At 38.6% G+C, this 24,398-nt stretch overlaps 1 protein-coding gene across 3 annotated transcripts; it reads left to right on the forward strand.

The window, feature by feature from the left end:
* The first annotated feature begins 4,088 nt into the window (after positions 1-4,088).
* Positions 4,089-24,397, forward strand: LSM14A (LSM14A mRNA processing body assembly factor). Of its 3 annotated transcripts, none has more exons than XM_082770359.1 (10): positions 4,089-4,425; positions 11,901-12,064; positions 12,926-13,058; positions 14,738-14,860; positions 16,656-16,832; positions 17,140-17,202; positions 17,868-18,047; positions 19,591-19,762; positions 20,660-20,888; positions 22,678-24,397. In XM_082770359.1, exons 1-10 carry the CDS (start codon positions 4,305-4,307, stop codon positions 22,699-22,701), a joined length of 1,386 nt encoding a protein of 461 aa, XP_082626485.1. In that variant the 5' UTR covers positions 4,089-4,304; the 3' UTR covers positions 22,702-24,397. The 3 variants fall into 3 exon arrangements, with proteins under 3 accessions (XP_082626485.1, XP_082626486.1, XP_082626487.1); XM_082770360.1 differs by having other exon boundaries at positions 14,741-14,860; XM_082770361.1 differs by lacking the exon at positions 17,140-17,202.
* Position 24,398: the final 1 nt, after the last annotated feature.

Below are 24,398 nucleotides of genomic sequence, written 5' to 3' on the forward strand. Positions count from 1 at the left end.
CTTGCGCTGAGCTGGGAGCCGGCGGCGCAGCACGCAGGCGCGCCCGGCCTCTGCCGCGCGCGGGGCAGGCTGGGAGGGGCCGCCCACCCCCGCCGCCGGGGGAGGGGGCGCGGGGGCCCCGCGGGCTGACAGGAGGCTGAGGGGGGGATCCCGCCCGGCACGGCCCCGCCGCGGCCCTTCCCTTCGGGGCCCGGGGACTCCCGGTGAGATCCGCAGCCCCCCCGCGGCCCCCGGCCGGCAGGGTGTGGGGAAGGGGCCGGCGGCTCGCCCGGTCTGGGCGGGGCTGTGCGTTTGGCGGGGCTGTGTGAGGGATCGGCCGCGGGAAGCGTCCCTGGGCAGGTGCTGAGGGGCTGCTGGGGCTCGGGGTGCTGAGCTCGCCCTCTGCAGCGTCCCGCTGCCCTGTTACCTTGTGAGCAGGGCTGCTGTAATACCCTGAGAGTAATTCCAGCCTGCACAGGATTTTCCACAGGCGTAGGGAGAGCTGAGAGCCCGCGCACAGGCTGTGAGTGGCTCAGCTGCCTCATACGCTGACTTCTTCAAAGACAGCTTCAAGTGCTACCGGAGCTGTTTGAAGTGCTAAGATACGGGCAGGATACCTGCACCCTGCACTGCTGTGTCTGCTTTAGGTTTAGACACTTATGTCCAAACTACTGCTTTACCACAACTGGAATGGTGATGGTAATACCATTCCTAATATGGACACTTAACAGAAGACTCGTGAACCAAAACCAACTTCTTTGTATCATTGCAGAAGCTGCCTTGCCACAGCGTTCCCTCACTATCCCCACTGAACATTTGAGGTAGTTTATTCTGTTAATAACACCTTTGCCATTGCTCTTCTATACACTCTTTTCCCCATCAGTGCTTGCCTCGTACATTTAGAAATGCCGTGTAAAAAGAAAAGTGGCCTTAACCCATGATTTCTTTGGCAAATGACAGGGCAGTTTCTCTGATGGGACCTTCAGAATAAATGATTTTGCTAGTGTGAGTAACCACTGTTCACAGTTCATTCAAGCTGTTCTTGCACACAATTGATTTAAAAAACATACATATTCTTGGAGCTGCCAGCAGAAAACAGCTTAGATTCTGCTAGCCTTCAAAAGCATAGATGTCAAACTTGGATGTATTTGAGCTGCTACTCTGTGGCCTAAAATAGTGACTTCTTAGTGATTTCTTCATTTTCTACAAAATAGAAGAACGTGCGTTGGTGAGTGACCTACCTTCAGTGCACAATGCACTAATAGAAAAGAGTGAAGAGCTCACAGCACACCCATGCACACAACTGTTCTCCATTCCCAGGCTCAGTCTGTTAAGTCATACATTGTATGACTTGGCTTGAGCCACAAGACTAAACTGTTAGTAAATTGTTTGTTACCAGCCATTGGCTTTCAATGCAGTTTACATATTCAGGGCAGTTTTTCCTGATTGCATTTTTTTTTCCTTTACAAAACAGGTTTGTGATGAAATAAACCACTTCTAAAATGCATTACACATATACAAACAAGGTTGTGCCAGCTTAATTAGGTAAGTTTAAACATTAAAAATCAAATTAAACTAGTGTGTATTTCTTAAAGTGGCCAGTAAAAGAATGAAGGCATGAAGGGGTAGTTGGAATGTATAAATGGGAGATGTGAATGCACAGTAGTATATGTGAAAAACAGTACAGGACCGTTCTTAGGAGATGTACACATCAAAAATTTGCTTAATAAATGAGCATTGCTTTTATGGAAGGCTAAAAGTGAATTACATTCTAACAAACATTTCTACCTGGAAATTTGATTCAAAGTAGATAATTGCTTGATTTGCTATTGCACAAAAATAAAGAATATTAATTGAGGTTTGTAAAGTCTATCTAACATTACTTTGTCCTGCATTTAAAGACATCCCATACTTTACAAATTTATTTTTTAAATCAGAAAAGATGTCACGGTTCTTTCACTTACTAGGCCCTGACCTGGAATTTGCATACTGCTATCTCCACAGTTTTTATAAAAGAATGGAGTTACACACACAATTCTGCATCTAGTCCTGACTGTGAAAAATGTTTTTATCATATATTTTTCTAACACACTTCACCATTAAACTTTTGTCTCCATTAAAAAACACCCTAAAGGAAAGCTTTATTGCTATGCAACTTTAGAAGACAAAAAGTAATCCTGTCACGGGAAAATGGCAAGTCATGATTTATACTACAGATTTCAAAACTTCAAAAATGACCTGCTTTTAATTACAATGTTAAAGTACACTTGTGGGTGGGTAATCAGTAAAACATGAATTCCTCTTTCTTCCCACTCACCTCTTCTTAATTCAACCTTTTTATATATATAAACACACAGAAGGAAGTATAATAGAATATTTCATTTAATAAAACATACTGATACACAGTAGACTCCTTTCAAGTCAAAAATTGATGACATGATATTGTATATAAATTTGTTGCTCAAACTGGCTTTTGGCTTGCACTTTTTTGTAGTGAATGAGAGTTGTGAAGTTCAGGATCTCTGTGAACTGCCATATTCGTTTCGTCATAAAAATCTTTCTCAAATAGTCACTTTTCACACAGAAAAGTCACTTTGTCACATACACTTTTCATCACAGAAAAGTACAGAAGACATTTCTGAATAAATTTGTTGCTCTTCATTTTTAGGAGCTAAATTGTATAGAATAATATTTTCAAAGCAACTGTGATGATCTCATGTGACCTCTTCAAATACGAACTTTTCCTGATATTTTTCTAATAGTCATATTTCTAACAACAACAACAAACTTCCAATCTTATTTTAAAATTGCCTGTAGAAGAAAATCTACCACAAAATTTGTTAAATTGCTATTCAGTCATCAGCCTGAAAAAATTTTAATGTCCTTTCAAGTCAAGTATAGAAACAGCCATATTGTGGTAATATGCCACAATACATTTATACATTACTGGTTGACAAAATTCTCTAATTCCTCTGGAAAAAATCCAATCCTGAATCCTAAGTATCATTTAGGCAAGGTATTTTTCCTTATTTGTCTTAACAGTAGCTTTACTCTGAGCTGTGTTACAGATGCTGATTTTCAACAGTTGTCTCCCATGGACTTGATATGGCCATGTGCATCCAGTCTCTTTCAGTAGCCCACCACATCCTAGAAACGTATGGCTGTAATAGCCCTTGGGCATTAAGGCCCTCCATGACTTCACCAACAGTTTTACATGAGCATGAAACTTCCAGAAATCTAGCATGGTTCCTTCTTGGTAACACCCAAGCTCTTCCAGAAAAATCTGGCTTGCTGTTGTGTTTCAAAGTCGTATTTTGAACAAACTACTTGCTGAACCCTTACAACATATTAGTGTTCAGTTGCTGTAACAAAGTCTATTAAGTACCCTTTTCAGATGTTAGTTTTTATTGCATGTAATTTCCTAGCTTGCAAATCTGAAAAAGGAGCCCTGCGGCAGTATCATGTTTTAACATGCTACGTCTCCAACATGAAGCTTCATTCATGATTTTCACATAAGGCATACAAGCAAAGTGCAATCTCAAAATCACAAGTTGTTTGCCTGTACTAAAAGGATATTTTTTCCAGGTGTAATTCCACACTAAAGTCATAGTTTCATCAACAACTGCCTCACTTCGTAAGATCTGACTATCAACACCACCACCTGAGCAAAAGGAATTCCCCTTGAAACGGGAGCTGGCTAGCTACTGTCCCTTAGACTTCTGCAGCTCTCTAAATGACTGAACAAACCTACCCAAACCTACCCACCTGACTGGCACACCGCCCCCGCTGCTCCCAGGCTAGGGCAGGGAGCAGGCTACGGGGAGGGGGAGCCCCAGCACCCGCAGAGCCCCAGAAAAAAAAAGCAATAAGGCTGAGCCCAACGATTCGTGCACCCCATAGCCAGGTGGAAAAGCACCGAGCGTCCCTGCACCCCACAACCCAGTGAAAGGCACCAAGCGCCCCTCAGAGCCCCTGAGGTAAATTCGCGGGCAGCCCAAATGGCGGCCCCCGCCCCTGCTCTCCCCGCCCCCGCACTTCTCGCGAGACCGCCGCCGCTCCCGGCATCCATTTCGCGGCCTGGGCGAAGGGGGGGGAGCGGCTGAGGGAAGATGAAGGCGGCCGCCATGTTGGGAGCTTCAGGGCGCTGCAGGAGCGGGCTGTGCTGAGGGAGTCTGCGCGGGGGGAGCCGGCGCTGGGGGATCGGCGGGAGGTCGGCCTCGAAGCGAGAGGAGGAGAGCGCCTGCCGCGGTTCCGAGGCGGGCTCGTTTAGTTGTTTACGCTCGGCAGGGAAGGAGGGGGGAGTCCCTGACCGAGGAGGCAGCACCATGAGCGGGGGGACGCCCTACATCGGCAGCAAGATCAGCCTCATCTCCAAGGCCGAGATCCGCTATGAGGGGATCCTCTACACCATCGACACCGAAAACTCCACCGTGGCGCTGGCCAAGGGTGAGGAGCTGGCGGAGCCGAGGACCGGGGCCTGGAGGCCCAACCGCGCCTCGGGAGCGGGGCGGGCGGCGGCGGAGCCGTGTGGCGACGAGGGGGCTCCGGGTGCCGAGGGCGGGCCGGGAGGGCCGGGAGCTGAGCGGTTTGGGCCGCAGGCACGGCCTCCCGCCCGGAGCATCGGGGGTGGAAGCGAGCGAGGGGCCGGGGAGCAGCGCAGAGAGCGCGGCGCGGCCTCTGGTGCCGCCGCCCCCGGGAACCCCCATCCCGGCTGCGGCCTCGTCAAAAGGAGCTGGGAGCGGTGCCCCGGTCAGGACGAGGGAAGGAAGGGCTGCTAAAGAGGTGCTGGTGGAGGAAAAGTACGCAGAGCTCAGCGGTGGGAGCGCTTCTGAGTTACGAAAGTAGGAAGTGGGGCAGGCAGAAGGACGACTTTGCATCGTAAGGATTCCGGATCTAAAGGGTCTGGGGCCGCGTACTGCTCAACTCTTTAGCGTCCTGCAGTAAGAGACAGCTGAAGTCTGCAGGAGATACTATGGGTGCTAGATTGTCAACAAAGAGCTCTTCAGAAGCTCATCGTGAACTGTATGTATGGCACTGTATAGATCAAAATTCTGTGCTGGTACGGGCTTGAGAATATATAAGCCAAAGTGCGTATGTGCATGTTAGGAGAATGTGCTTACAACGTGAGAATGTTGGACACTAGGGAGTGGGGGAAAGTTTTTAAAAATGGCCACATGAAGGACGTCACCATTCCTTGTGTGTGATAATGTGCGCTCAACACAAGTCTGTTAGCCATCTCAGTCAAAGTACAATATTCAGGTCAAAAAATAAGAGTTTTTAATACCGTTTTAATCTTTTATTTATTCTGCAAAACCTGGTGGTATTTTAATTTACAATTCTTGACTCTGTTGTGTGGTTAAATAATCTAGATGCATATATGAAAGCAGAGAGTTCATCCAAAAACTGCTCTTTGTGTAAACTAAATTTCTGGCACTGAGAATATTCCAAGCCTCTGTTCCCGTTTCATATGGCATACTTAACATTTTAGGTTCATGATAGTCTATAGATTTCTTTATATGATTAGTGTATATATATAGTTGGTCTGTGGAGTTTATATCGTAGCAGTTTCCTTTCATCTCTCATTGGCATCTGTAGTAATTTTTGTTTGTGTGCCATGTCACTTTAAGGCGGCTCCCACCACCAAGTATACGGACAATTATTATTTAAAAAATGCATTGCTTTGTCTTGTGAATTCTTGCATGTATGCTTTGAAACGCCTTATAGTAGGTTTGGTTGGCTTGCGTAGTTCATTTGCAGACCATTTAGCCTTCATGATGTGATCTTACTTATTTCTAAAGTTGCCTTGAGGTTGAATTACCTTGCTGGAACTGAATTGTGTGTTTTAAAAGGACGGATAGCTTTTTTTAACATGAAAAGGTGATGAGCACTGTGATTAAAAAAAAAAAAGTTTAGAAATTCCAGTTTAATATTACGATTGTTAAGGTTTGTACAAAAGCACTTAGAATCCCATCCTTGAGGAGCTTGTCTTACTGTAAATTAGACAGATTTAGTGCTGACCAAGCCGATCTTGCATGAGTTCTCGGGAGTGATTAAGTCATGTCATGGCACATCTGCCAAAGTGTACTTATTTAAGATGGATCAAACTACAGTTACAAATCTAATCTACTCTCTTCCTGTAGCTCTCATCAGAAATGTAAATCTAAACCATTAAATTTGCTTTAATAAAACTTGGCTGAGTTAGCTGAAGAATGTGTGTTTTGTAATGACAGTGCCATGATTCAGAAGAGAATAAACCAGTATTTCTAGGCTACTGGGAACTAAAAATCTCGAGATTAATCTGGAAGCTGATAACAACCATGTTAGACTGCGAAACAACTCACTGTGCTCGTGAACAAAGTGTTCAGCTGTATAGAGTATTCAGGCTTTTGAATAAGTGAAGGCTTAGGTCATATGCGTGTGGTATAATAGCATGTATATATAAGGTGACAAGTGTGGTTAGCTATGGCTAGGACTGTTTGTAAAAGAAAAAAATGCATCTTCCTTCTAAAGTGTCTGTAGCTGTAAAAATGTCAATTGGGTAATATTTATCTATTTCTGTGGTAAGATCAGAAGTCAAACCAAAACTATTTACTGGGGTCTTTACCACAGATAAAACGTTTTCTGTCTGGGAAAAAAAAATGTTGCTTCCAGTTTGTTCCACTCTGTAGTTGGCTTCGTGTGACTGTTACCTGAGTTGAGTGCATGACAGGTTACTATTATTTTTTCCTAACTGAAATAGAAGAAATTGTTTTTGACATGAAGTGCAAAAGCAGGGATAGAATCTGTTCTTGAATAGCTACAGATTTGTCTGGCAGTTGGGCTTAAGTAGGCTAAACTGAAGTCTGAGGTTAAACTGATGGAGGGTGTGCGTGTGGAATGTAATCTGTCTTAAATCTTTTGTGGTTTGGGCAGAAGTATGATTTTTGGGTTGATAAGAGAATACAGACTGTAGTCTTCAGTTACTGAGGGGCAGTGTTTTCTAGTTCTCTAGCCAGAATTTTATTTACAAAGCTGTGATCCTTTCAGTAGTGAAAGTTGTGGCCTTGTGAATTAGAGGCAGATAGCAACTGTTGAAGTATTGAGTATAACATACGGCTGATGATGGAAGGCAATGGATCCTTTCAGAAATTGTGCAAGTTTGTCGTTATTTAAATAAAAACTGCTGTCTAGATGACACTGAATTCCAAATGCTGAGCAAGTTAGCTATTTTTTCTGATGTTTTTGTATATTATTGGGTGCATATGTTTTCTTTGGATTTCCACCTTCTTAGAGCTAGTGATTGGAAACAAAAAACGCCCACTTGTATTCTCAAGTTTCAAATTAAATTAGTTTGGAATGTGCCTCCAGTTCCACTTTTTCTTGTTTTTGTTTAAACCATCATTGAGTCCAACCAGTTTCAGAACAGACTGCAAGCCACAGATAGAAGGCATAAAGACTTCCTCACTGTGGTGCTTGCTGTCCTACCTAGGAGGAGCTGTAAAATAATTGTGTCTGATCGTGGTTGGTCTTGCATGTTGCAGCATTAAAAAGTAGTTGTGATCTTTCAGCCTTATAATACATAATGGCTTTCTGTTCCAAGGCACTGACTTAAGGAGAGGGATTTTTAATGTAGGTAGGCCCTGTAAGAACAATCATATTGGTTCAGAAGAGGCTTTGTTCCCTGCCAACCATAGGGAATGTGAGTATAAGAAAATGAGAGAGTCTCTCTGATATAACATATAAGTTTTCACTTAATCAGGTGTTGGGGATTCATGGTTGGAGTTGCATTTGGACCATTATAATTAATAGCTATTAATGAAGCTGCATTCATGCACTTGATAAGTAGTTAAAATTCTGACATGTTCAGCCACCTGTATTTTCCATTGTCTAATGATGCATGCAAGAGAAAACTTCCCTTTCTTTTAGACTTTTACACAATATTAATCGTGTGAAAGAGTCAGAAATGAAGATAGAATCAAGTTAAATTTGTGTGAAGATCTGAGTATTCCCTATAATGCAAGGGTAGGTACAGAAAAGGAAGGGGTAGTTCTATTAAATTTGTATGATGTTGTTTTTCAGGGTCTGTTAAGTTGCATGCTCCCCCAACATCTTGAGGTTAAAGGCAGGTGTGCCAAACCAGCCCTATGCATAGTGTGTCACAGCAGAATGGTTCCTCTTGTCAAAGCCCACTCCTGTCTGCTTTCCTCATACCTTATCTCCCTGTTAACACAACACTCCTGTAAGTAAGGAATGAGTTACTGTTTCTGAAGGTGCGTGTCCTTCACTTTAGTAATTACCTCAGTGGTGTGCAGGGAAAGAGTTGTGAGGTGTTGAAGAGAGATATAGTGAACTGCTCTGGTAGAGGTGGCCTCAGTTTTGTCACCAAACATCTCGTGGGACCCTTAAGAGCGGGGAAGCACTGGTTTCTGCATCTATGTGATACATCCAAAGTAAGGCTGGTGAGACTGTCTTGGAGCTGTGTGCAGAGACTGACTGAACTGCATATTTGCAATAATTCACATTAAAGGGGAACAGAATCCTCTTTTGCTAGTAAAGTGTGGCTTCTGATTAACAGTATTTTTGTCATCCAACAGGTGATTGTTTTTGTTAACTGATAGGGAGAGTTGCGGTGGTTTCCTTGGATACCATACTAGTATAACATAGTAATAGGTATTAAAACAGGGTATGTAGTTGTAACATTGAGGTTGGTCAAAATAAGTTTGCTTTTAATATTATGATGATAGGTTTTTGTTTGCAAGTCAATAAACCAGTTTAGCTCATTTAAAAAAAAAAAAAAAAAAAAGCCACAACTTTTAATTGGCAAGGTAAGATTGAATGAGTTTACCATAGTCCTGGTAAATGTTGTAAGATGATGTTATTTTTCATGTGCTTATTTTCATTTCCTCTCACTCTTCAGTATTTTGCTATATATGAACTACTGCACCTTGTTCTGGAGGAAGGAAGTAGTCTGAGGAAATACCCCAAGAGAGTGAGCTGGACAGAGCTCTAAGACTGCTGCTGCTCCAGTACCTTATCTTTTTGATACTCTGCATCTTAGTATTTCTGATAATGCAGAATTATGGTAAAAGCTGTTTCTTTTGAATATTCTACTGTATTGATCACCTTTAATATTAAGATCTTTGCTCTGATGACTTCAGATTCTGTTAAATCCTAATCCAGTCTAGGAAAGAAGAAACTGTAAAGACAGATATCTCTTTGGAAGTTATTAAAAGTAACAGAAAACTGTTATACCAGTATATGAAGAACCTAATTGGGATAGATACATCAAAAACATTGAATAGTCCATATTGTTCCTTGCTTCCAAGAGAAACCAGACTCAGGGTGTTTACTCTCATTGCTTTGGGGTGAGAGAGAAAGGTTGAAGATGAAGTTGGAGGAAATTATTTCTGTTGGGAATGGGTATGCAATCTGTTGGGCAACATGGGTTTTGTATTTTGAAACAAGTTGCCCTAAAACTGGCTTGATTTGGGGCAGGGAAGAGGTGGAGGAAAAAAAAAAGCCCAAACTTTTAATAGCAGCTCTTGATGTGTTTTGTTGCAAAACCATAGATGATGTTAACTGTGTCTTGGTCTAGTTGTATAGACAATTAAATCTGTTACAGATGAATTCTAATTTTTGGTGTTGGAAATAACTTTTGAAGTTTACGTTATGACGTGAAGAAAGACAAGTCCTTGTTGACGTATGATAGAATACCTTTTCCTCTCATAACTTGTTAGTGGACGGAAGTTAAGTTGTTCACTTTTTCTTCATTAGTTTAGAATGGAGAAAGGTAATTCCCAGGTATCTTGTGTTGTTGGTATTAATGCTAACATACTTAGGCACATAGCATAGATCTGATTTACAAGGGAAGTGCTTTCAAAACAGGCTTCTTCCATAGCTGATCAGATGAGTTCTTCTATATAAAGGTTAAATGTGTTCCTCTAGTTTTCTACCCCTTTCTGTGGTATTACTACTGTTTAGTTCCTTCACTTTTGCTAGGAAGTAGAAATACTTAGTAACTTACTGATCACAGCCTGGTTGTTTTTGTGCACCTTTGTAGGCAAAATGGCTACTAGACCAACCATCTCAGTGTGGAACAGAGAACCAATGGAAAATCGACTTCTGTTATACTTGCCAAGACTGCAGTTCAAATGATGTAATGAAGAGCCAAGTTAATTAACTAGTTAACTAATTAATAGGGTATATAGGATGGCCAGAAACTGAAGCTGGATCTTCGGTCAAGACTGAAGTTGAAGGGTCTGAATAAAAAGCAGCAGAATGAACTGTGTGCAGTAAAGCACACAACCAAATGATAATGTTGATTTGTTCTGTGTTACTTTTGAATTAATTTCTACCAATTCTTTACCTTCACATAACTTGGTCTTTTTCTGTAGAGAGAGAAGACACTTAACACAATTTTGCCTTTTGACAGCTTTTAAACACTCTCTGTAGTAGCATTCAGAGCAAACTTTTAGATGCATAGAAACAGAGAAGTTGATTACATTCAGCTTAATAGATGACAGTAGATGATACAAGTGTGAATTAAATATTTGTAACAACTTAATTTTATTTTTCATTATAGTGTGGAATGATCTCTGTAACCCTCAGCTATGCTTCTCAAAAAAAAATACTTGACTGTTAAGTTCTGTTCATGCCGTACTAGAAGAAAAACAGTGATGGAAGATGGTACAGCCTGAGAAATGACTTGATATTGCTTTGTACAACTGTACAGGAAGCTCTGCTTTTCTTAACTGGAGATTTTATGGCTGTAAATAAGTGCCTAATGATGTCTCCAGATTGTTGATGCGTTCAAGCAAAATACAGATGTTTTTGCAGCATAACCTCTATCTTACAGTGCAAACAAAAATTGCTTAAAATGGTGAAGCAAAGACAGTTGTGAGGGATTGTTGAAGCTGATACAAGTTGATGTTCAGTAGAATGGTATTAACATTTTATTCTTCTCAATTTCTTTCAATTCATTGTTCAATTTTTGCTCACAAAACTCGAGCTCTTACAGACATGTTTGGTTTTTTTATTGTTCCGTTTTATATTCAGCAAGGGTTGGCAATCTTAAGGTGAGGAGAGGCCTTGGAGAGTGTACTGAAAGTAAAGTGATACTATCCATGTATGCAAGTAGTGATTATACATAGGGGAAAGGGAAGAGCATAATAACCATCATTATGCAATCTGAAAATTGTTGGAATTCAACTAAGTACATAAAAATAAATTTAATGTATGTGGCATACTATGTGGGCATGCTTAGGAAGATAATTCTGCCCCAGTGAGTTTACTTAATTTGATGTAAATCGTATGAAACTTACACTAATGAGCAAAATACGTTCTGTTTAGTGAAAACTGTCTACACATATTACAGAGATACTAATTTTCAATTTAAATCTTGATTCACATTCTTGAATCTATTAAGAAATACTTTGCTTTGGGTCATCTGTAATATCTTAATTTCTAGTAGTATTAGCATAAGATTTTTCCTCACTTGCAAACACATAATATGAAATATGCGAAGTCATGTAGTCCTTGATTTGTAGGACTTAGCAACCTTTGTTGCTACTTGGCATTCCTGAAACTATAACTAATCTCCAGTGAGTGTTAATGTTAAAATAAATAAATAAATAAATAAAAATGCTGCTTCCCTTCATCTTCACAAAACAATTGGAATATTCAACCTGTGACTGGTAGTGGAAGACATGTCTAAGTAAAGAACTGAAAAGGCATCTTTCAACTTGAATTTTAACTGAGATTTATAAGATCAAATTATTTGTTTCTGTCTGAGCAGTTGATAATGGTAATGAATATACTTTGTTAGACTGTTTTGCTCAACAAAATGTTATTCTTATTATTTAGAACTCTTTACAGCATATTGGAAATCTTTTCGTTAAATGAGGGTTGTTTTGTTCTTTTTTTTCGCCTTTCCACTTGTGCAGTTCGTTCCTTTGGTACAGAAGATAGACCAACTGATAGACCTATACCGCCTCGCGATGAAGTCTTTGAGTATATTATATTCCGTGGTAGTGACATTAAAGACCTAACTGTCTGTGAACCACCAAAGCCTCAGTGTTCTTTGCCACAGGACCCTGCTATTGTTCAGGTAAGTCAAAACATATCTTAAGCAATAAACATTTAAAATAAAACGTAGTAGTTTAAAGAGCTCTTTAACGGAGAGTGCTTAAAAATTAAGAACTTCATTGCTTTTAAATTCACAATCCAGTGTAAAGGACTAAGGAGAGACTTTTTTTTCCTCTTTTGGATCCTATCTGTAACTGAAAATCAAAGTTGAGATCCAACTCTAGTACAACACGCTGGACACAAAATTTAATTCATTTCTGGTGTTTAGCTATTTTATAAGGTAAAAATCTTGAGAATTTTTTGAGGTGTATACTTGTAATCCTCTAAGGTCTTTTTTTGAATCTGATGCAACTGTTTCTGTCTGTGTTCTTTGAGATCTGTTGAACTGTGTTACTGCTCATCACAATAGTAGTAATAAGCCCACTCTCCTTCAGTATGCCAGGGCCTTACATTGGTCATGTGGTTTTTAAAACTTTAGGTAAAATATGCGACATTTTTCATATTTGCCAACAAAACCTTATAGAGGTATTGGAGAAAAGCAAAGTTCAGTTTCTGAGGCTCCAGAGAAGATTGCAAGTTTTAGGGTACTGTTTTCACAGATTTGTAGCATTGGAAGGCATTTTCTAAACTGTATATGTAGTTGTAAAAATGTTTTTGGCTATTGATTGTTTTTTCATTCAGAATAATCTGCATAATTCACTATTTTTGTTGTCTTTTCTTCACTGAAATGGTTATAGTCTTGATGTTAAAACAAGCTCTTGAATGTTAACGATTTCTTTGTATTACTAGCCATAGTTGTGGTGTTAGGGTAAATTTTAATGAATAGCTTCTGCCTTTCTTGCCTTGCAGAGCTGTTTACTACTTCTTGTGTTTTTGTCTTTAGTCTTCACTAGGATCTTCAACTACATCTTCATTCCAGTCTGTGGGGTCCTATGGTCCTTTTGGCAGAATGCCTGCGTACAGTCAGTTTAGTCCAAGCCCGCTAGTGGGACAGCAGTTTGGCGCTGTTGGAGTTGGTATGTTCATTTTTAACGTTTTGTGTTTTCCTGCAAGTGAAGTTCCATGTGTGTATGTAGACAGCGATGAGTGTGTGATAGTCCATTGATGTTTTATCCTAATGGCAGATCCAAAGTCTTCAGTCTGTATCAGTCCCACAGTTCAGCTGAAGAATAGTGGGTTTTTCATGCCCTTTGCACCACAAATCAAAACATTCATATGATTGAGAACTAAATGCCCTCAAAGGGATGAGTGGGGAAAGGTTCATGTATTCACAAATTTGTTGTTTGATATATATATATATTCATTATTATCATCTTGTATTCTTTCTATTTCGTAAGTGATAGAGGCAGCAACTCTACAAAAGCCTCATAGCTGTGCTGTGGATATCTGGTTTCCTAGACTGACCAAGGTAGCGTGTTCCTTCACCAAGGGTTTGGATTATTCAGCAGTTCATGTGCCAGGACAGTTTTCTAACTATTCATGAGATGTTAGCTTGGCACAAAATCTATTGCTTTAAGTATTTGTGAGTTGCATGTGTTGCTCCTTTCCATTGTAGATTTAATAGTAGATACACTCTAAGACTTACCAAACAAATTACATTTCTCCCTTAAAGTTTCTGAAGTAAAAAGAGAACTCAGTTTATGTTCTCAGCAGTAAAGAACAAAACCAATCCAGCACATATGACTGTACAAAGAAACAAAATAGGCATGAAGCTTATCTTGTTCGCATTCAGTGCGCAGAGGCGAAGTAGATGCATCATTGTTTTAAGATGAGAATTTTGGGGCCAGGAAAGAAAGTTGAGGCCTTATGTGCAATACCAATTTAGCAACTAGTGTGTGTTGCACTGGTACAAGTGCAGCTGTGATAGAGTATGGTAATGCAATGGGTATTACTTGACTGGTGTCACAGCAATGGCTGAAAATTTTGAAAGTAGTTAAAATACTAAAAACTCTGAATTTTGGTCTTAAGTCTTCAGAATTTACTTATTTTTTAATCTTCCATGATAATAAAAGTGTGTTTTCCTAGTATAATCAGAAAGTTCATTCGTATTTAAGATAAGTTGATCTTTAGCACTCTTTCCTATGTTTATTTAGTGAAGTGTTTGTTTAGTGAAATGCAGCTAATAGCTTGCAGTAATCCTGAGGGTGAAAGCCTTCATCTTTGAGAGTGAGATGAGAGAACAGAGGTGCTCCTATGAAGTTTCAGATGTCTTTTTTGTGTTCCACCTTTTATTTTATCACAAACTTGTGTTTGTGTAACTGTTATGTTGACAATGTTACTGTTTTTAGGGAAAATGCTAGTCATATGAAAGTCATATGGCTGAAGAACTGGCCATAACTTGGTACCAGTAAATAAAAGTTGACAGTCATATTTTTGTTTGAAAGATAGGAAGTTGAAATACATCTGAATAGCATTTGTGCATTATTCTGTAAGGTGCTATCATGGCCATGCTATGTTAGTGCTTGTGATGTTAAAGTTATCAGTGTTATCTTATTTTTTAATAAAAACCAGCTAGATAATACAGTTCTACCAACTTGTTAAGAATATGCACATTAAACTTAGTTGGCATTGGGGAGCAAGTGTTCTGTGTATTTGAGAACGACTGCATAATATGGCTTCACTAATCATTTAGTTTAAATTAAAAAATAGAGGAAAGTCTAGAACGGCTTTTACAACTGTGTTATTTCTTTCAAAGCAGGAGGTTCTTTAACGTCTTTTGGAACAGACTCTTCAGCCAGTGCTAGCATGTCCCAAAGCACTGCAGTTGGTTCTGCATTTACAACAGATGCAAGGTCACTAAAAACACAGATGTCTCAAGGTAAATCATTTTGACTATTATTTGTTTTCCAGTTTTAGCTTTTGACCAGTCATTTTCTCAATCCCTGCAGTTTAGGTTGTTGCCAGAAATGTTAACCAAACAGCTCAATTCTGTCATGAAAACGTGGGGTATTAAGAGAACACAACACAGAGTGTTTGCTCTTCAAATGTATTTTCCGACATGTAGGTATGCTGTGTAGGTAACTGTTAGCAATGCGTTATTTTCAAAACATCTGTATTGAGGAGTAAGATTTAATTCAATTGAATAATTTTAGCAAATAGGTACATACGGAAATCTGATACCTAGTTTTATTGATAGTATGACAAAGCTCAAGACAGTTTATGCTTACTGAATTGTGAAGTCTTTCAGCCTATAATTTCTACCTAGAATTTTTACATATTTATTCCTAAAAGTGTTTTTTATTAGTGTGTATTTACATAAATAATATTGACAGCACACCAGAATGCCTGTAGAGATAGTGACGTTGAGAGTTAAATCAGCTTAACAGTAATAGAAACTGCACAGTTTCTTCTGTAATACTGCAGAAAGAGAGAAGCAGCAATAGGGATAATTCTTGATGTTTTTTTGAGTGGCAAAGAGGAAAAAAACTAAATGGAAAGCAACTTCACCCTCACTTGTCATGAAAATGTGCTAAGGTTACTCCTTAAAATCGAAAAGGCGTTATTTCCTGCTCTTCCAGTTTTCATTGCTGTGACTACAAGTGTGTGCAAACATACAGTACTGATGGTTCTTTTCACGTTTCTGCAGTCAAGTTAAAAGGCAAAACACTTTGCTTATAGGAAACCCTCTTTTCTTAAATTCTAGTTGAAGTTTGTGAACAAATAAGGACTGTTTTCAAGGAATAGTTGAATGGATTACTGAAAATAGATTAGTTTGATGAATTAATTATGCTAAGCATTTAGTTTCAGGAGGGGAAAAGTATAGCTTGGTTTTCAGCAGGTGAAATTAAAACCTCTATGATTTTTGGATTTAATGTGACATATGCTCCAGATGAGCAGACATTCTGCTACAAAATTTGCAGTGGGGCATAAGCAAGTTTCTTTGTGTGTATTTTCTTTTAAAAATGTTTGCCTTTTCGATCATACATGTGTTGTTCTTTTGGTTTTGTTTTGTTTATTTTTTATGGGTTACTTATTCTTTTCATTTAGATCTTGAGACTTGAGTCTTACCACACAGATAGATCTGTTGAGAAATTAGTGTTGTCATAAATTTGCCTGGTCAGATTGGAAGTCTCCATTCTAAACATGCTTCTGGCCCCAGTCACTCACACTGCAAATTAAAATGTATGAAGAGCACTTTGTGGGGAAGCTTTTACAGCTCCTTCATCTGCATTATGCCTGGCACTAGCCATCACTGTTCATAATCTTGTAGTGAACATACAACATTATGCTAGATGAAATGAAATTTCAGTGTCATAACAATATTTCTGATTTTGGGAGCAGTCACTCTCCACTTGGCTTTCCAGGGAAGCAGAAAGAGTATTTATCCCTCCAGTCAATCAAAGAATTTAATTCCACAGCTAAATGCACATCATGGATGTGTGTTGGTAGGGATTAATTGTCCTACCCATTTTTTTCTTTTAGACTGGGGGAAGGGAATTTGCTAAATATCCTTCATGATGGATTAGTGGATCTGAGGGTGCAGAAATATTTATTTCTTCTTTGGACACAGCTGTCTTGACTGGTAAGGCAGATAAACCTGTCAGTCTAGATTGGTTGAGACCAGTAACTCAAATTCCTGTGTGAGAAATAACTTTTTTTTTTATTTATTTTAGGTCGTTCAAGCCCTCAGATGGATCATTTGAGAAGGAGCCCTACCATGGAACAAGCAGTACAAACAGCTTCAGCCCACTTGCCTACTCCAGCACCAGTTGGGAGGAGGAGTCCTGTACCAGCCAGACCTATGGTGTCAGCTAGCCAAAAATCACTAGAGAATCAAGAGCACAGACGAGGTAGCTTTTGATAATTGTCATGTGGGTTCTTTTCTACTGTACACAGCTGAAATGCTTTTTTTAAGGTTAACACGTAGGAATTTTCCTGTTGTCCATTAGTAGTAGACTGGCCAGCAGAGGCCTGGATTTTATATACCTTTTTTTAAAGTCAAACATGCGTTATTTCCTTTTTTCTCTAAAACGTTAAACTCATTTTAAATTCATAGGTCTAGATTTTTTGAAAATCTGAACTATATAGCTGTATACATAAGTATGGTAGAAAATACCTAATTGGATAAACAAATCATCTTTTTATTTCCAACTTTAGCTGAAGCACACAAGGTTTCAAGATCAGAAAATGAACTCAGAAATGAAAGCAAACGACAAATTGGTAAATCTTGTTTTGAGAAATAGCTATTGTTCTAGTTTCAGACTTCAATGACTAATTTTTTTTAAAAGACTGCAAGAAACAACAATATTACGTATATTTTGAGAAGTACGACGACTGTTTTTAGTATCCAGAAATCTCAGTCCAGAAATCTTGCAGTCCAGAATATAGTAATATAGAACTTAAGTATTTAGAAAGTTTTCACGGAGTTGTTTGTAGTAGGTAACAACAAGTTCACATTGGATCAGAGTAAATACAACTACAAAAGGTCAACATTGAAGAAAAAATATCTTGTGGTGGTTCTATATTAAGTGACTTGAATAAAAATTGAAAAGTATTATTTCATGCTGTTATGTTTATAGATTCGTGAATAAACATAATAGCATGTAACTTGCTACAAAAATAGTTGACAGGAAAGACATTATCTCTTCAGAAAGCTTTTTATGACTTCTAAGAAGTCTTTTACTACCCAAGTGTGTTCTGCTTTCTGTGTCATTGCCGTATTCACTTTGAGTTTACAATTTTTAAGCTGCTCCAACAGGACTTTTAACAACAATAGTGCAGGGTGCATGAAGTCCCAAACTTTTATCTTGGAAGTTTGTTTTTTTTTTTGTGTGTGGTGGTGGTCATTTTGCTTTTTTTTAATTCCAGAATCTTCCTTTTTTTAGTTCCAGGCGCTCCATCAGCACGGAGAGGCCGTGGAGGTCACCGAGGGGGCCGAGGAAGGTTTGGTATTAGGAGGGATGGTCCAATGAAGTTTGAGAAGGATTTCGACTTCGAAAGTGCAAATGCACAATTCAACAAGGAGGAAATTGATAGAGAATTTCATAGTAAACTTAAGCTAAAAGGTAATCCAATTCTTGCGTTAGATTTAAACATGGTAAATTAGGCATGTCTTGCTGATCAAAGTTTAAATGCTGCTTTGGAGAATCCATTTTTAAGAGGTATAACCTGCTAAGTCTTTTTTGTGGTCATGGGGAAAAAAATCAGTTGACAAGTAAACTATGATCATCTACTTACTTCATTAAGTATTCGGATTAACATTTTAGTTTGGGTTTTGAAAGAATTTTAACTGGCAAATAATATGGCATGCTTAAACAAGTCAGTCAGTTAAAAATGCAGATTACTTGAGCAGCAGTCCTGATAGTGTTAATGTACTCTGGAGTTTTGGAGAAGATGCAGTAAAGGAAAATCTGTATTTATATTTCCAGTTACTAATACATCAAAAGCAGTAACAAAAACATGAGTTTGGGATCAGAACTTTGCTGGAGAATGCATGAGGGCTTCAATTTCTAAAAGTTTCTGACATTTCCTTGCTTTTACCCTTTTCCAAAGAAATACAGGAGTAGTTAGAAGTGCTAGCAGTGTGGACCTTGTTTTATTTTCTGACAGGCTTATGCTTTAATTAACTCATTCTCTAGTGACCAGCTTCCTGTAGGTTACATGGCTGCTACTATTTTTTGGACAAAATAGTTACAGGATAAAATAAAGAGTTCCCTGTTTGGGTAAATGTTTGGCTAACAGGAAGAAATTAATGGTCAAATTTCAGTGTAGAGAAAAATCACCAGTGGAATCCCATGGGATTCGTTCTCTAGTGCTTGCTTTTTCAGGATCAGTTTTAGATAATGAGTTGGCATACAAGTCATGAGTTTGCTGTTGAAACTATTTTTTTCAGAATAATAAGAAAGGGAAATCTAATTATAGAGAACTATAGAAACACCTCAGAGACCGAGTGAGTGATAGTGTGTGAGTTGTGAAAGGGCTGAGGGGAATATCTCAAGTTCACACATGACATCATGAGCTTTGAGATGTAAGCATTTAGTAATGAGACTTACGGATCATAACAGGTTGTTCTGTGGAACTATCAGCTTTTTTCAGTACCAATCAAAACTGCAGTTAGAACTTCAAGTATTATTAGGAAAGGAATATAGCATATAGTCAATTCATGGCATAGCTTGAATACCCTCTGCCTCAAAAAGAGATACCAGAGTCAGAAGACAACAGAGAAGGGTAGTGAATATTAGCAAAAAAACATGGACTGGCTTTTGTAGGAGGAATGACTAAGTTTTTAAGTATGGAAAAGAGGTAGGTAGGAGGCTATAAAATAAGTAACTATTAAATGTATTCTACTGAAACTTTGTTCTGTGGTGGGTTTTTTGTGTTGTTTTTTAATCCACAGAGAATATAGAGGATATTAAACTTAGAGACAGAAGCAGTGAAACTTCCTAACTCGTGTGTCAGATTATTTGACTTAAACATTCTATTTATGAGGGCTTTTCATATTTCTGAACACTCAGTATTGTAAGAGTGTGTGTGTCTTGGTATAAGTCAACATTGCTGTTTTGGTTAGTCTGTTGGTCTGGAAGGCTTCTGTTTAATTTTGTTTTCCAGAAGACAAACTGGAGAAACCAGAGAAGCCCATAAATGGGGAAGACAAAGGTGACTCAGGTGTCGACACCCAAAATAGCGAAGGGAATGCAGATGAGGAAGATCCACTTGGACCCAACTGCTACTATGACAAAACCAAATCCTTCTTTGATAACATCTCTTGTGATGACAATAGGTATGGCCTGTAAGAGGAAGCTTGTTAGTCTGCTTCATGCATGCCTGTGTCACAAGGCAGTGTAGGCACTATTCATTATGATGAACTCTGAATCAAAAGTCAGTAAGGGTTACATCCACATGCAATGGACAAAAAAAAAAACCATGAATTTGAAAGCACTTTTTTTTCCTGTACACAAATGCAATGCATTAATAGCAAGACAATTTTAACCACTGTTTAAGAATCATGCTTCTAGAACTTGAGTGTACATACTATATAATCTCCTTTCCAGATCTGTTGACATTTTTATTTTTTGTGACAGAATTAGCACCTTGGTTAAATCAGTGTTGACTGTGATTTGTTAATGGTTTCTAAGCAGATTACATAACTATCTTGGCCAGTAGGATTGTTTAAATGGGAAGATAGCATTACAGGAAAATAAAAGCTTATCTTTGCTGTTGCCTTATTTATTAGGCAAGATGATGTGGATTGCTCACCTAGTTTGAATTAAAGGGGGGGGGGGCTTTGTTATGTTTTAGTGGCAGCTAGATAAGATAAGCACATATAACTACAAACTCTTACTTTCTGTTTGCTGTTTTAAATTGCAGACAGCTCTTACTTATTTTATTATATTTTGCTGTGTGCAGACAATACAGACTTTGTCCTTCTCTATAGGAAACTTAGTGTTATCGGTTTATAACCAACACTGTAACATATCCCTTTTTGCTGAGTTAAATGATTTGCGGCAGACATGCAGATACTTGGAGAAGGCATAATTTGGAAATTTACAATGTGATAATGCATCATTTTTTCATTTCATTGGCTTTCTGGCAATTCTGACAAAGTCAGGCAATCTTCCTTCTGGAAGCGTTTTTAAACAGCTAAACAAATCCATCCTTGTTCCTTTGTGTGTGGCAGGGAGCGGCGACCGACCTGGGCTGAAGAAAGAAGATTGAATGCAGAGACCTTTGGAATACCGCTGCGCCCGAATCGTGGCCGTGGAGGGTTCCGAGGCAGAGGGGGGATTGGCTTCCGTGGTGGAAGAGGGCGAGGAGGTGGAAGAGGTGGCTTCACTGCCCCCCGTGGATTTCGTGGTGGATTCAGAGGAGGTCGTGGAGGCAGGGAGTTTGCTGACTTTGAATATAGGGTAAAATATATTTAATCTTATTATGACCTTTTCAGCTTCTCTGGAAACTGGTGGTAAAACATCTGCTTTTAGTTTTGATGTTGGACTACAAGTTCTTGAATAGTATTTTTGCAGTAATTAATTGAAAATCTGTTAATTTAATGTAATAACCTAGCGTTACTTTACAATCAACAGCAACCAAAACTAAAAGTTGCCTTTCTTCATGTGCCCTAAATACTTGTTCTGTAGCTGGATTTGAAGAAAAATGTAAAAGGTTTTACAGATCCAATACAAGTATTCAAAATAAGAATTGGAAGCATTTTTCTAATCAGTATGGAAAACGTGAAGGCTGAGAGGGAAAAATTTAACTGGCTTACAGTGTGCAAGGAACTTGTTTGACTTCATTGTGAGTTGACACAAAGCTTACATACTTCTAATATCCTATATAGCCACCAAAATATAGTAGTTGAAGTGTAGAGATGACCTTTTGCAAAAGTCAGGTCAAAAAATACTTGAGTTGCGTAAGCTTGTTATACACTCTGGAGTTATATTGAGCTATAGTTAAATAGCTGTTGGGAAAGCTACAAAACAGTTGACTTTTTTCAGTTACTCATATAGTAAAAAGGAACTGGGAGATAAAGCATAAAAAGAGAAAGAGAAGATCCCTGCCCATCCCGTAGAAAAGGTGGCCTTTAAAAGATTAAAACTACTACTTTCATTTTAGCTGAATGAGGCATAAAAATTCTTTAAAGCATTATGCACAAACCACCACGTAAGCCTATTAACTGAAGTAACCTGATATACAAACATGCTTTCATCATGACGCAAACGTAGAAATAGTAGTTTGTTCAGCAAGAGCTATGGCAGCTAAAAAGCATAACTTTCCTTCTACAGTGCACTTGGGCAGTTTGTTGCTTTTGCAAAGCTGTCAAGATGTCCTATTCTTAACTCCTGTTCCTATCAGCCATTCCGAGGAAAAGGACAGAATTAGATGCCACCCTCAGCTAGCAAAGCAATGTATTCTGTGCTAGTGGTATCTTAGATACACTTCCTTTTTCTTAGAAACAAACTAAAACTCTGGTGGTTTTTTTCAGCACTAATTGATCAGACAGGTTATATAAATCAGGAGAACTGAATTGCTGGCAAAACTTAAAAAACTGAAATTTTATTTCAGTGCAAGCCATTTTTTTGACGTTATCTTAAACTTGAAAGGACAGAAATTATACTGTTCCGAATCAGTAACATACGTAATTAATGAAAATGATGCAGTTAAGTGTAGCCTTTTACATTCTGACTCAGGAACTTTTTCTGGTATCTTACCTTGTGAGTAGCTAGAATTTCTCCAGTGCAAAATCATGGCTTTCTGGTTGAACCAGTTCATTTAAAAAAAAATACTAAGTCTTTTTTCATAACAAAAGTTTCTGACTGTCCCTCAGTTATTCCTTTGTTAAATTGCAAGAATTAGTCCTGCAATTTGAAGATACTTTTGGTAGCTGAGCATGGCTTGAAATGAGGAGTTAAAGATCAAAGGTTGGAATTAGTGAATGAAAAATGTTCACAGCTTTCCAGTGAAGTAGGAGGTGGTGTAAAGACTGAAGATTTGTGCCACACTTCCAGTCAGTGAGTAGCTGCTTCAGGGTGTGCCAGACTGGGGGTGCTTTGACCAGATGTTACTGAGGCCTCCTTTGTGATTTTGGAGCATGAGAAGTAGTCATCACAGTGCATCTTCTCCCAGTGCTGTTACCCAAATTAATCTGTTGTTTTTGTTATTGCAAAATTAATTGTAACATTCTACTGTTTTTTCCTCTAGAAAGACAACAAAGTTGCTGCATAGTCTACAGGAAAGCTGAAACTGCGTGAACGTCTAGATCTTCATCCAGAGAATTAGTTTCAATCTCTGCAAAGAATGAAGTTAATTTGCTGTATACTTGTCACCAGCACTGGGATTTAACTATTTAATTTCAAAGGGGTGTAATGCAGTTACTTTTTGAAAAATGGCCATCTTTGAAAACAGTGAGCATTAAATATATTTGAGACAGAAGGATAAGTAATTTCGTATGTATAGTTAATTATAAAGCAGTACTTCGATGGAGTTTAAGTATTTTTTCATCACTGAAAGGATTTTTCTTATTACTAAACTGTATTTGATAATTGCTTCAAGTTGTAAGGACAATAATTGTATGCAGAAGGCCGTCGATACTGTGAGTGTTTTGATCCACTGAAGGTTGTTTTTTGGAAATCCTGTAATATCCCTTTTGAGATAGTTGTACTTTATCAACTAGGGTGCTGGACAGTAGAAAACTTGCTTTGTCAGTCAGATATGTACACACAGTAAATACTGTTTCTTAGGCAAAGGAAACTTTTTATATAGTTGTAAAATTCCATTATATCCCATTGCCAAAGAAACATTACAAACTTTGTATAGCTGTATAAAAAGCAACTAATTTTTTAAAGAATAAACATTTTTAAGTCGGCAAACATACTGTGTTATTGCAGAAGTTGATATGCTGAAGAACACTGAATTAGTTGTTTTTTTTTTCTTTAGCAGCTTTTCAGGCTTAAGTGTTTGATTTTATATTTGGAGTATAATGAAGATTTGAAAATGTTCTTCCATTGCATAGAACTGGATACACTCTTAACTTTTCTTGCAAGAAATTGATTTTGTAGCTTCTGGCATATCACAGGATTTGACCAAATTAAGGAGATATTTTCAAATAAGGACAAAAAAAAAATCATATGTCAATTTGCAATTAATTTTACTTAGTGATAAATATTAACTTTTTTTTTTCTTAAAAATGGACTGGGCACATGAGTTAAAGCGATTCTCCTGGCATGCCTGGGACAAAAAGTATGTCTCCATTTGTCAGTTCTTGAAATGTTAACTTTGATGTAATACCTGTAGACATAAGCAATTAAAAGAATTCTTAGTGTTTGGAGTTGTTTGCATTTTGATAGACCATAGCTTGGAGACAATAAAAACCTGGTTCTAAGACAGTGAATCCGCAAATGACATAGTATGGACTTTTTGCCAATTCTGAACGACTAGTTACAACTTTTTGATATGCTGAAATAGAAACCTGGTCATTTGTGTCTGTATATGTATATGAAGGCCACAGGAATAAAGGGATCCAAAGATTAAAACATTTTGATCTAATTTGATGAATTTTTTTGTTACTTTATCTTCAAAGTACTCAGTGGGGATAAAGATGTGGAAAACTGCACTGTTGGAAAAATTGGAATATTTAAAAGTGGGTGATAGACTCTTAATTTTATAACTTTTGTATAGCACTACAAGGAAGTATTTTGTAATGGGTTCCTTACTGAGGTCACTAGGCGGTAGTTACCCTTGTTTAGTAGCGTTCTGCATGGTAACAGCGCTCCTGCGGGGCCGGCGAGGTGTGAAGGCAGCGCTCCCGGCAGCGTGACGGGCCGGGCGCGTCCCGTGAGCGGCAGAGGGAGGGGGGCCGGGGTTGGTTTTCTTTTTTGTTTTTGTTTTTTTCATTGGAAAGCAGAATAAACTGTTCAACCCCA

The sequence above is a fragment of the Aythya marila genome (genome assembly GCF_965140915.1).
Source record: "Aythya marila genome assembly, chromosome: 12".
In the NCBI taxonomy this organism is placed as follows: domain Eukaryota; kingdom Metazoa; phylum Chordata; class Aves; order Anseriformes; family Anatidae; genus Aythya; species Aythya marila.